Source organism: Vanessa atalanta, chromosome 3 (assembly GCF_905147765.1).
Source record: "Vanessa atalanta chromosome 3, ilVanAtal1.2, whole genome shotgun sequence".
NCBI lineage: Eukaryota > Metazoa > Arthropoda > Insecta > Lepidoptera > Nymphalidae > Vanessa > Vanessa atalanta.
In genome coordinates, this window is record NC_061873.1 from 10,846,071 (window position 1) to 10,860,288 (window position 14,218).

Below are 14,218 nucleotides of genomic sequence, written 5' to 3' on the forward strand. Positions count from 1 at the left end.
CCAAACAAAAAGAGAATTCAATGCCTCAAGCTATTTAATTAACCTTTGGTCTCAAAAGATATTTGAGACGAAGGTAATTATGAAAAAAAAAAAATATTGAAACATCTGGGGAAATTACTTACATCGGGTTTTTTTATTTTATATTTCAATTTTAGCAAGGTCGATTGTAAACTAAATACAATGTTTTTTTGTTTTTTTATTAATTTTTAACAATTATTAATTATATTTCTTGTCTATAGTAAAGTATAATGAGAAATATTTTCAAATTGATTGGGTAGGTACCACTCACTAACTAATCAGATTTAATGTGGACTTTTTCCACCCCCGAACTAAAACTTGCCGCTCGAGGGCCTCTGGTTTAAAAATATAAATCTCTAATTCCAATATTCTGATTCAATCGGTCTTGAGCGCTGTTCCGACTAACTCAGATATGAGTGGACTGCTTCTTCATCCCTCTGACCCTAGCGAGGATATGTTTGCTTAACAGAGCACCTCCACCTAGAGAAGAGTTGCCCCTGAGAGCCGATCAAAGTTGACGTTAGGTAAAATAAGGCTTGATTAGGCTCCTATGAAAAATTGACACACTTATAGCATGTGTTAATTGAAGACTCTAATACCAACTCTAATACTAACTCTAATACGTTAAGATACACTAACACACATATAGTGCAGTTGATGTCACAACACTTACCCGCTCACGTGCCAGATGTAAGTTTCCCGGCGGACGGAACCGGTTGCTTGCTCATTCCAGGTGCTTGTAACATCTCTGCTTATAAATTCTTGCAGGCAGAAGTCAATCCGCAATTCATGCCAGTCAAACGTTCATCATGCCGTTTCCTCCAAAACGTTAGGGAAAGAGGATTAGAGGTTGATTCGTTACATATTCACTCCACTTCCTTTCCACTCCACGTCCACTTAGTCAATTCCTTTTCAAAGTCCGTTTCAAACTAAGTCTCAAACTCCATTCTATTCACCTTTGTAATTAAAGTAAAAATTAGACTCTAACGATTCAAGTACGATATTAATTTTCAATGATAACTTATATAATAATAATAGATTTATATTATAATCTCAATGAGAACTGTTCATTGAAAAATATGTACATATACGTTAAATGATTAATTAAAATGGAATTAGGCTGTGAAACAATGTTTTGGCTAAATATTTCTATTTGAGACAGTAAATAAATTTGTCTACATCTCATTGAAATTTAAATTAAATTTACAATCCTTTTAAAATGCTCCGCTAAAATTTTCTATTAAATAGTATTCCATCAAAGAGTTAATGCCCAAGTCTTGTTCCAAGACGTGAGTGGAATATTTTAAATAGATATTTAGTCATCGCTTCGAACGAAACAAGAAAGTAAGACATTAACAAGCTTCGGTTTATAAGTAAACATATTATTTATTTATCAGCAGAATAACGACAAGCCTTGTGCTAATTACAATTAAGTAGATTCTTTGAACTAGAAAAAAATGACTGTCGAATTACAGTTAGGTGCCTAAATAGTAATATTCCTCGGATTTCGTCTCAGAGTAGGATATTTTCTTTTCCGTACTATCGGTAGTTAGTACAATGCTTCTATTTAGTTTAAAGGAAATTTATTTTATTTGATTTGTTTTGACTGACTAACTTACTTTTACTCACACGACTGTTTTACTAACGGATTTACTTCCTTATAAACCAGTCATTTTAATGACTTTTCATGTCATTTCATTTTCATGAGTCAAAAAAAAAAATCAACACCTATCAAATAACGCCGCCTTCGCTACTGGGGTGTATTGCGGGCTTACGCCAAAATCCGTCACTGGCGAATATTTCGGTTTAATATTATTGTTTAATTACGCCTGTCTGTCTGTACGGATTAATACGGGCACGTCAGAGCACCAGGTAATCCACAGTTAATCAACGATGCTATATATTGCGATGGTCTAGCATGAATAGTAACGAAGTACTGTAATTACAAGCACAAAGAACGTACTTATTCAGAAAAATGGTTGAAATAAATATTCGTAAAGTAAAGTAGCAGCTTGTAAATGTCCTAGTGCTGGGCCAAGGCCTCCTCTCTCTTTTAGAAGATTGTTTGGAGCTTATTCCACCACGCTGCTCCAATACGGGTTAGTGGATAAACATGAAATTAGACATATTCGGGCAAATATTATTCTGAACAAATCAATATACTTTTATACATAATGTTCAAGTCAAACGATATTATACTGAGACAAAAAAAAACTTCGCTTTGACAGTCTATCTTGACATATAAATAATTAATCAGAGATTATTTCTACTTAATTTATTTAACTAACCAAAACTAAGTTTGATTATGTTAACAAGTTATTTAGTTTCGTACTGGTCAAACCGGCGCCTTTACCCGTGCGAACTTAATAAAACTAGAGTACACAAGTATTGTTTCCTTTTTTCGCAATCACAGTGACTTTTGAGTTTATAATATTAGTATGGATTAATTATTCAACATTCTATCAATTCATAATATCAGTAATATTTATAACATACTTGAATTATATATTTTTTATGTTTATACCCATATCATTAATAAACTTTGTTGGGCAATTCCGTGTCGCAATTTAACAGATGTATCAGAAATAAGTTAGAAATATAAGTTACTTCAGTACTCCAATTTACTGGTGCTGTTCATCCGTTGAAAAGTTAATAACTCCAATCGGCGGTAGCTTAACTTGCAACTTGTAAATGACTATTCAAAGTGCTTATAACCCACTTGAATAAAGTTAATTTTGATTTTATACCATAAAACTTTAATCAAAACTCTTTTATTTTCACAGGTCACCGAGCACATACAGTGTTCGTAGGCGTGCACGTGCCGGCACGACGGCACTCCCATCGGAAACACAAGCATCACCATCGCAACGGAGGCAAAGATCCGGAGAAACCTAGTGAGTTGAAAAATTTAATAAACGACCGACGATATTAATTATCAGTTTTAAAACAGTCGATATACTTTTGTTTATTACATAAGGTAAAACTATTTGGGATATTAAATGTTAATCATTACATTTTGGGCCTATATACTTTCCGATATAAATAATATTATGTTAACAATAAACTATGTCATAAATAATTTAACAGTCATACATTTACATATAGTATATTCTATATAACGTATATATTTAACATAATATAACTCATATGCTATAGGTACCACTTATATGATAAAGATTGACTAGCAAACTTAATAGAGTCACTTTCGTAAACATGATAGCACTATTTGAGTAGTGAATATATTTTAACTTTAGCACTTAAAGTTTAAGCTACGTAGTAAGTTATTTCGTCAAATATATTCTTACAATAATTAAATTTAGCCGATTTAAATTATGTGTGAGATTGTTAACATATTTTATATTTAATGTTTGTTTTATTTGATGATATGAATTTCAGATGGTACTATAAAAGATATACCTACATTTCTTCAGAAAAATACGTCCTTCGTTTGATTTTTTTACTCGCGTCTCTTGATTGAACATTTATAACCATAATTTTCTCGCAACTTGATAATATTCAAAGAAAATAATATGAAATTACTCGTTTGCTTTCGAGATGAAAGCAGATTGAATAGTTTACGTTGTTACAAGCTAATGAGAGTTGTCGTTTGAATTATGCTTTGACTCAAACGGAAAATGTGACAATCTTAATCAAATAACTCTCGTTAATTTTACTAAATAGAGGTACCCGAACCTTAGAAAGTTATGTTAAGCAAGTATTTCGTTTTATAATTAGTCGTTTGTTTTAAATATATTTGATAAAACTTGTATAAATTTGATAATTCGGATCCGTAGGCCCAGCGATAATGCCTCGAGTTAGAAGACTTAGCGTAACGGATGATGGAGAAACATGTAAGATGAAAATCGCGACTCATCTAGTTTGATTTTTTTCAAAATTATTATTTAAACTTTTTACTCTCATTTGCAACTCAAATCAAGCATGACTGTGTAATATCATTCGTTAACGACGCCGTTTTTCCTTTCTCCATCAATGTTTCCGATGATTTCTTATAGCATCGACTATCTTGTCATTCTGTTGTTTCCTCTCACCCATTCATTTAACGTCTCATATATATGTATCAATTCCTTATTATAAATTCCATAAAAGTAGTTAATTAATGTTCATTTTCAGTGACCCCACCTGCACAGAGAGTGCAGTTTATTCTCGGGGAAGATGTTGATGATACAACTCTTGAATCACACCCACTTTTTTCTGAAATGGAAGAACTCGTCAAAGATGGAGATGAATTAGAATGGAAAGAAACAGCCCGATGGATTAAATTTGAGGAAGACGTTGAAGAAGGTGGCAATAGATGGTCTAAGCCTCATGTTGCCACACTTTCCTTACACTCGTTGTTTGAACTCCGAAGTCTTATTTTAAATGGATCAGTAATATTAGATTTAGAAGCTAATTCCTTGGAACAAGTTGCTGAAAGTGTACTGGATAATATGATTGTCGAAGGAGGCCTCGCATATGATAGACGAGAAAAGGTTAAAGACGCATTGTTGAGAAGACATAGACATCAATACGAAAAACGGAACCATAATAACATGTCACGTCTCCCTTTAATACGGTCTTTGGCAGATATCGGAAGAAATCACTCGTCCTGTAAAAGTGAGTAGCAACTATTTATTGATCCTATTTAAAAAAAAAATCTCCTTGACTATGTTTATGCGCCAATAGGTAAAACTATATGGATATTGTGGCGATGTTATACCAGATTTCCAGGATGGTGGCTCTCGACGCTCCAGTTCGAGGAGTTGTCGGGGGCCCACCTCATCTCCCAACATGGCTCTTCTTCCTGCAGCCGACTCAAGGGGCTCTTATCTAGCTGTTCCAGGTCAGCAAAGCGTGTAACGGTAACGTGTGTGCATAAGCTCACTACAATCACGCTCTTTGACTGACACTCAACACGCTAGCACTTTTAAGCTAATTTATAATAATATATGTTTATTTATTGTGTTGTTGTGTGATTCCTTAGCAATTTCATATGGCATTTAGTCATATCTGGACCACAAAATCTTATTTCTTTGTGAAATATTGGCGTTATATTACAGTGGAAGAGGGCAGTACAACAAGTGGACATTCTCACAAAGGAGATTTCGGTCGATTCCTAGGCATCTCTAGTGCGGGTAACCGCTTACCATTAATCTCTCTTCGTTGGTGTTTTATATTTTTAGCGCTGTATTCATTTCAAATTTTATTATTCGTTTAAGATATTAATCAGTGTTCTTGTCCGTCTATATTTAATTACTGAGCTAAATGATTTAAAATATTTGAAATTTACTTGTTACTTTTGGCTTTTGCTCTGGCTTATTTAATACTTTAGTATTTACATGTTTTTTTTATTAAAACTTTATAATTATTAATTGTATATAGTAAAATATAAAATTAATCATCAAAACTAAAATTTGATGAATCACATCTTTTACACTAGTTAAAATGTCGCACAGTTTGATGTTACTTTATATGTTTTCAATGTAAATTTTTTTATATATTGTTTTTCGCAATTATTCCCAATTTATTATTTTTTTGATAAAAATATTATTTTAGGTGCTGCACCAGATGAAGGAATGATAAAAAGTCCAAGCAGTTTATCTATGCACCGTAACCATAGCTCTGGTGATCTTCCCATGAATGGTGATGTTAATCACAAAAGTAATACGCATTTTATGCGCAAAATACCACCTGGGGCTGAAGCGTCTAACATACTCGTCGGTGAAGTAGATTTCCTAGAAAAAACATTATCTGCATTTGTTAGGCTGAAAACTGGCACCATTATGGGAGACTTGACTGAAGTTCCAGTTCCTACAAGATTCATGTTTGTCTTACTTGGACCACCAAATAGTAATTCAAGTTTTCATGAAATTGGTCGAGCGATGGCAACTCTAATGTCTGATGAAATATTTCATGAAGTAGCCTACCGAGCTAAGAAACGTGATCACCTATTAGCTGGCATAGACGAATTTCTAGATGCAGTGACAGTGTTACCGCCTGGTGAATGGGACCCTGCTATTCGTATAGAACCACCCGCTGCAATACCTTCTCAAGATCCCCGCAAACGTCCCACCGATAATAATCTTAAGGAAGAGCCTGATGAGGAGGAAGAAGAACAAAGACAAAGAGAAGAGTCTGGCTTGGCGAGAAGCGGAAGACTTTTTGGTGGCTTAATAAATGACTTAAAACGAAAAATGCCGTGGTATTGGTCTGATTTTAAAGATGCATTAGCTTTGCAGTGCATTGCGTCTTGGATTTTTTTATATTTCGCATGTCTATCACCCATTATTACTTTTGGAGGATTATTAGGTGAAGCGACTGGAAAAAATATGGCTGCAATGGAATCATTAGTATCTGGATTCGTATGTGGAATGGGATACGGATTTTTTTCAGGCCAACCACTAACTATTTTAGGGTCAACCGGTCCGGTTTTAGTATTCGAAACAATTGTATTTGAATTCTGTAAACAAATAGGATGGAATTACATGTCATTTAGATTTTGTATCGGGACATGGACAACTATAATACTCATCATTCTAGTGGCGATCGATGCAAGTGCTTTGGTATGCTACATAACACGATTCACAGAAGAGAATTTTGCAACATTGATCGCGTTTATTTTCATTTACAAGGTAATTAACAAGGACTAATGGTATTTTTATTATAAAACAAAACCATTAACCTAATAACGATGCAAATTTTACAGGCAGTGGAAAATGTTATTTCCATCGGCAAAAAGAACCCAATAAAGACACGCCCTGATGAAGTTCTCAATTATGAGTGCTATTGTTTACCGAGCAATTACTCACGAGTACCGGAACAGTTTAATTGGACGTCCGTTGATAAGGAGTCATGTCAGGTAACGTTAATAGGTTTTCATTGACATTGTTGGTTTGATAATGTCCTATACACAGTACTTAAAATGATAATTACCTCCAATTAGTAATAGATTGACAGTTATGAAAAATTATCCCTTATGAAATATATTTTCAGTTATACAATGGAACTTTAGCTGGCGGTGGATGTGATACAAAAGTGTATGTGCCGGATGTATTTTTGATGTCGATAATTTTATTTCTTGGAACATTTACTATTTCTATAATTTTAAAGGACTTTAAAAATTCTCTTTTCTTCCCTTCCAAGGTAAAGTTTTTTTGATATCTACAGAATTTCGGGTGCCCATAAATACTTTCAAAATTCTTATAACCGATATTATAACTAACAAATATTTTTATATTCCAGGTCAGACAAATAATAAGTGACTTTTCCGTCATCATAGCTATATTGTCTATGTCATTTCTAGATTTCAAAGTTGGAATAAAGACTCCAAAATTAGAAGTTCCCTCCGAATTTAAGCCAACGCTTCCAACACGGGATTGGGTCATTACGCCATTTAATGGCAACCCGGTATGGTCCGCTTTAGTAGCCATACTACCGGCTCTTCTAGGGACAATTTTGATATTTATGGACCAACAAATAACAGCGGTTATTGTAAATCGCAAAGAAAATAAACTAAAGAAGGGTTGCGGATACCACCTTGACCTTTTCATCTTGGCGATTTTAATACAAATATGTTCCATTATGGGGTTACCATGGTTTGTCGCTGCCACAGTGCTGAGTATTAACCACGTAAATTCTTTGAAAGTTGAATCGGAATGTGCCGCTCCAGGAGAAAAACCCCAATTTTTAGGTGTCAGAGAACAAAGAGTAACACATATCCTCATATTCCTAACAATAGGATGCTCAGTTGTCTTAACACCAGTTTTAAGACATATACCGATGCCAGTTTTGTTTGGCGTATTTCTTTACATGGGGGTAGCATCACTAAAAGGACTTCAGTTCTTTGATAGGATCCTGATAATGTTTATGCCCCAGAAATATCAGCCAGATCACATGTTTCTACGCCAAGTAAGTGTATTTCTAAAACGATTAAATTACATAATATACCGATAAAATATAATCAATCTAATCACATATGTTTTTTAGGTACCGATTCGTCGAGTTCATGTATTCACTGCAATACAATTGACCTGCCTCGTCTGTCTTTGGGTGATAAAATCTTTTTCGACGACGTCCATTCTGTTTCCGCTCATGCTTGTGGTAATGATAGGCATTAGAAAATCTTTAGATATATTCTTTACAAGACGTGAAATGAAGATTTTAGATGATGTCATGCCGGAAATGACTAAAAGGAATCAAGACGAACTTCGCGAACTCGCCGATGTTGAGGTGGGATGCTTTTCGAAAATACTATATTTTTGGTGTAAAAAATAAGAACCAATAAAAACTGTGTTTCGAGGGTCTTGACATTTAATTGATTGTACTACGTAGGTATTTTATACAAACATATTTAGGAATTTATATTGCTAGTAATAATAAAACATATTTGTAAAGGTGAAAGCGAATTTATATAGAAACGTAAAGAAATGACCAGATTTCAGGAATATTTTTAATTATACAAAATTCTTAGGCTGTTCCATTGTAGGATAACAACAAGAGTAATCCACCAGCATTTCAAGAAAATCTACAAATCCCTCTTATCAATGGCAATATTATGAATATACCTTTGGCATCGATAAACATATCCGAGGAAGTTAATAAAACGGGTATATGGAAACAGGTCAATAATGGCAATAAAGTAAAAGCACGACTTGAAAGTAAGGATTTAAAAGCAAAATCTGGAAAAAAGACGTAAGTATCAGGCATTGACTAGTCTAAGAAAAACCTAAAGAGACGAATATACATGAATCACATATCAGATCATATTATAAACATACCCATAAAACTGAAGAGTACAATTTCCTCATAGAAACATGATTCAAATAATTAAGAAATCGCATTACCACAGTCTTGTTTATTATATTGTTTTACAAATTCACATGTCTCATTCTATTTTAAAGAAAAAGTTGACTCTTCTATTGACATTACAGTATTAAACACAAAAAACTTATATCAAAGAACGCACAATCCGAAATAGAAAGACGTCTATCTACGATGGACGAGGTAGAAGAAGACGATCCTTCAATGAAGGTGTGCATCAGAGATACAAAATTCTAATCCGACCACATTGTATGACCTGAAGGAGCACGGCATGGCACGCATCCGACACAACGCATGAGGCGCTTTTTTCTCTGAACTTTTTACAACTGCAGATATGCCAAAAACAGATCCAAAGGGTTCATCATTTCCAATTATTTTCAATGTGGTTTTATTTATTTACGCATCAAAGATATTTTACGTCTTCGGATATAAACGTTTGGAACAGTAAACAGTCAATGCTTATAATACACAAATGCTTATAATAATATATTTGATTATAAAATTAATGAGTTGTGGACTTTTTGACTTTTTGACGTCCACGAAAGGATGCTATATGGACTTGATTATGTTTCAATGGATGTGCCGATTGATAAAGTAAATTAGAGCCACCCTGTTTCAAGCCGTGGGTTAGTGGGTGAATCAATCGAATACATAAGCGCCTCAACTAGCAGTGTAGTAACGGGAACAATAAGGAAAGCTTGTCGTCAGGCAGTTCACCGGCCTTTAAATCTGCCAAATAATTTTGTCGTATTCAAATAATCGCTAACATTAGTCCTATGCATATACATGGTGTATATAATTTATACGTTAGTCAACCGTTCAGAAAAAGAGGCGTCTGGTGCAATCCTTAGATGTAGTTCACCATCGTAGATTATAATTCAAGTACAGTGTTGTGTCTCCTTAGATTTATTACAAAGCTAATAAAAGTAGTCATTTTAAATACACATAACATTTATAATATTATACGTTATCCTAAAGACCAGTTAAAACTTCAACATTGTTATAAACCTTACTCGACAAACCCATTATGTATTGTATTTGTGTATAGTTTTTTTTTAATATTAGGCTGGTTGTGTCGATGTTAATGTCATTTACCTTACGACACCTATAAAATTACAAATTCACTATTATAACACTCAAAGTACAATAATTGTTGTGAGTTGGAAAGCCAAATTAATGATAAGTAAAATTTAAGTTAGCTAATATTATTTGTATAGTCTATTCCAATCACAAGAGGACAAACGAGCCAAATAAACAACATATGACACCGAATTGACGCGACATCAGCTTGAAAATTCTATGATATTCATTCTGGATTTGCAAATAAATGGCGTTTTGAGCTGCTGTCGAAACTTTTGAAGTAAATTAAAGAGGTTAAGGGGAGTAGTGTTGTATTATAAATAATTATATTATATCAATCAATAACTGTTAGTAGTACAATAAAGCAGAGCTATTAGAAAATCACAGGAAATACGTCAATTTAAGTTATGTTTATCTTCGATCCTTCTTAGTTTGGAATAGACTATAGAAGGTTCTTGTACATTTTTTGTATTTTCAAAGATTATTGTTGGTTTATATTATATTTTTTTCGATCTGCTTTTAATGTCACTTTTAAATTGAAATATTTATAAGCAAAAATATCTGCATGAATTCAGTGTTTTCCAACATTAACCTAAGCATGCTGTTTAAGCTGCATTTATTATTAAATTAGTTTTTATATCCTGTTAATATCATAAATATGTTACGCTACATGTATTATTAGTTACATTTAGATTACGTACGCTACAGATTCACGAATTTAATTCATTATTGCGTGAATAATTATGTTTTTGTAATACCATACTTTTTTCCCATGGACGATTTTCAGAGTGACCTCCTAAGGCGCAAGGATTCGTGGAGTAGCGGATTTAAAAAGAATACATCTGCTGAAACTTCAGTATAAGTTTTTTTTTATTCAACTATTTGGTCTAAGACCTAATTAATAAGTCCTCTTTATCTTTATTTTGTGTCAACAAAATGGATTCAAGAAATAGTTTTATTAAACAGGCTCGTTGGTTATTTTTTTATATGCGTTCAAGTTATTTTTAAATTAGTGGTTATAATTTTAACTTACCTCCTAAAATAATACTATTGTGTCAATCAAAGGAATTGTGCTGTAATTTATTGTTAGCGCGTAAAAGTCTAAACCTATAAATGTTTGATATAATTAACAAGTAATTAATTTCTTTAATATATATGTATATTTATTGTCCTTTAATATTGACTTTTTTTTAAAAGTCAATTGGCACAAATAAAACATATATGTCTTAAGGTAGTTTTAACGATATTTAAATCATACGATTAATTTTAATTGAACGTGACAGAGTATAATTAAAATAAAATACATTATTTAATTTCGAAAACGTTTTATCGTAAGGATATTTATTACTTAAGCGAAAATTGAAATTGCCCCAATGGTCTCGTTGATCTTAAAGCTTAACCGTACCTTAAACTATATAAGTGTTTGTAATAAACATAATAATGCTCGACGATGAAGCAAAACATCGTAAATTAACGGCCAGGAAATGAGTGAAATTTAAGATAAAAAATCCAGAAATCAGAGAAATAAATCCATCATGCCGCACTTCAGCAACGTGTCGGAGAAAACTCAATACTGTTTCCTTAAAATAAGGAGGTCCGCTTCCATCAGTGGAACATTCACGGATATTATTTTACTTCTTTAGAGAAATGTTATGAGTGGCAATATTTTATCAATTTTGACATGATGACATTGATTCCAGCTTCATAGAAAGAAATAGCCAAAATCTTAGGATAATAATTATGTACGTAATTTTAAGGAGAGGTTTTCATGTTTAGTATAATCAGGGTCCGAATTTTTTTTTTAATTTTGGTATATTTTATTTCAGCTTTTGTCATAACATATAGCACTTATCGCAATTCTATTATGAAGTTGAAATACTTCTATTTTGATGCTTAGGACATGTACAAACTTAAATATTTTAAAATTTGGTCGCGGCTGAGATGATTTTAAATCAGGCTGTCATATTTAGTTCCACGCCAAATCTATACATCCATAAAAAAATTACTTGCTTAACAAAAGTGCCATTAGTTTACCATTCAAAAAACTTAACTCAGATATAAATGAAAATGAGATTGAATTTGGTTTTTTTTAACCATTTATTTATATGACTAAATAACGAAAAAACAACAGCTACTAATCAAGAGCCAAATACTGAGACTCAAGCCAGGTAATGGGGATAAAACTTACAACAAAAAAAAACTAAAGCTTATATGATTATATGAATATGGGGTAACCTTTCGCTTCACCTTCAAATTAACAATATTGCGATGCCGCTTACTGCAACTTCAAAGAGGCAAAGTTAAATCAATTGCCGTAACAAAAATATTACATCAAGACATGAATAAGTCTTAGTATATGTGATAATTTTCCTTACCAATCATAACCGATATTATATCGTAGTTTTAATAATTTCAAAAATGAATGTTTTTTAACAATAGTGCTTTTTAAATTATTTAATTGTAGTAGAATAAGGATACCTAGTTCATTTAACCAAATAATGTATGGATTTGGATTACAATAACGGGGTATTGATGTTAATAATAAAATATCCACTACATTAAACCAAGTGCCAATAGCATAACACCATTTTTAGGGTTGCATGTTAAAATAACTGCATATTTAGTTACAAATATTAATTCCGCCATATTAAGATTATATATTATAATTAATGAAATATATTATAATATATTTTTATGTATATTTTTAAGAAGTAATTGTCATTTATGCCAACCGTATGATAGTTCTCTGTGAACATTATTTTTCAAATTTATTCATACTTTATCATTAATTAATTATAATTAGCATATTTGTGTATGACATACCATTCGGCCTCCTCTCTCTCTCCTCTCGGCTATATGTGTGAGCCGAGATGGCCCAGTGGTTAGAACGAGTGCATCATAACTGATGATTTCGGGTTCAAACCCAGGCAAGCACCAATGAATTTTCATGAGCTTAATTTGTGTTTATAATTCATCTCGTGCTCTGCGGTGAAGGAAAACATCATGAGGAAACCTGCATGTGTCTAATTTCGATGAAATTCTGCCACATGTGTATTCCACCAACCCGCATTGGAGCAGCGTGGTGGAATATGCTCCAAACCTTCTCCTCAAAGGGAGTGGAGGCCTTAGCCCAGCAGTGGGAAATTTACAGGCTGTTAATGTAATAATGTAATTATACTGAGACAAAAAAAAACTTGGTATAAACAGCCATTTGATATTGTAATCTCAGTATAAACGCTTTGAAATGTATTAATTTTGAAGTGAGTTTTGACGTAATGCATTTGTTTACCTTGGTGTATCATTTCGACGTCATCTAAGTTACACGATATTTTGGTTCTTTTTTTTTAAAGTAATGTATATTAATTCCAACTTAGAAATATTATGTAAATTAGCAATTGTACTGCCTCCTAAATATACATTTAGTAATACTTGTTTCAAATCTAATTCCTGTGTCATACTTAGTATAATTATTGTCTATGACCCATAATTGTAGTAAACATAGTCGTCCCATTATAGCTGTAAACTATTATATTTTTAAAGAACCCGACACACATGTAATCGTAATCTTAATGAATATACTTTACGATGATAACGAAAACAGAAAGGTTACCAGTGTGAAAATCAGTTTCAGCAAAAATGAACATTATTTTTCACGAAAGAGTTCGTTATAAGTATTGCCATATTATTTAAATTGCAATCGACAAACTATTATTTTTTTCAAAGAATAATTTAAAATTGAAATTTGCTGTTTCAAGAAAGTTTCGTTCATATATTCATCAGAATGGGTATCGGGTTCGTTATTTGTAATTTACACTAAATTGCCTAAATTAGTGAAATATAGTCGCAATGTAGTCTGAATGTCTAAATAAATGTTTAGTATTATTGTAATGGAAAACAATTATTATTGTACCTGCTGGGATATGTTTGTTACTCGATTTGTATTGTATTTGGAGATCTTTGTGGAGTGTTATGAATAAATGGATTTTTATAAACATGTTTTGATTTTTTCCTTAGATTTTAACGAATTATACTTGACGGATTTGATTTTAATTTTACGGAGTTTCTTATCGGTTCTTCTCGATAGAATCTACATTCCTTAATGGAAGTAACTTTAAATTTATCATGTAAGCGATGATTTAAATGAGCAGTTAAGAACCTACTTGAAAACTTAAAAGCTTTGATTTGATTTGACACATCTAAGTAGTCTACTATAAAAAATAAAGGTAATGTTTTTATATGTATCCATCGGTCTTATTTTTCGGGGCGAAGGTTAAAAAAAAAATAAACAAAAATTTTAATGATT

General features: G+C 32.4%; 1 protein-coding gene across 5 annotated transcripts in view; it reads left to right on the top strand.

Annotated features, from left to right (window-relative positions):
* Nucleotides 1-11,028, top strand: part of LOC125077196 (sodium bicarbonate cotransporter 3) — a 69,224-nt gene extending 58,196 nt beyond the window's left edge. For 2 of the 5 annotated variants that reach the window (XM_047689048.1, XM_047689049.1), the window contains exons 3-14: nt 2,802-2,912; nt 3,813-3,869; nt 4,150-4,632; nt 4,739-4,858; nt 5,572-6,647; nt 6,722-6,874; nt 7,009-7,158; nt 7,258-7,923; nt 8,002-8,244; nt 8,501-8,706; nt 8,946-9,045; nt 10,703-11,028. In XM_047689048.1, the coding sequence (XP_047545004.1) occupies nt 2,802-2,912; nt 3,813-3,869; nt 4,150-4,632; nt 4,739-4,858; nt 5,572-6,647; nt 6,722-6,874; nt 7,009-7,158; nt 7,258-7,923; nt 8,002-8,244; nt 8,501-8,706; nt 8,946-9,045; nt 10,703-10,777 (3,440 nt within the window). In that variant the 3' untranslated portion in view covers nt 10,778-11,028. Of the gene's footprint in view, nt 1-2,801; nt 2,913-3,812; nt 3,870-4,149; nt 4,633-4,738; nt 4,859-5,075; nt 5,151-5,571; nt 6,648-6,721; nt 6,875-7,008; nt 7,159-7,257; nt 7,924-8,001; nt 8,245-8,500; nt 8,707-8,945; nt 9,046-10,702 lie in introns of all 5 variants that reach the window. The other 3 variants (XM_047689050.1, XM_047689052.1, XM_047689051.1) reach the window with 3 other exon arrangements.
* Nucleotides 11,029-14,218: the final 3,190 nt, after the last annotated feature.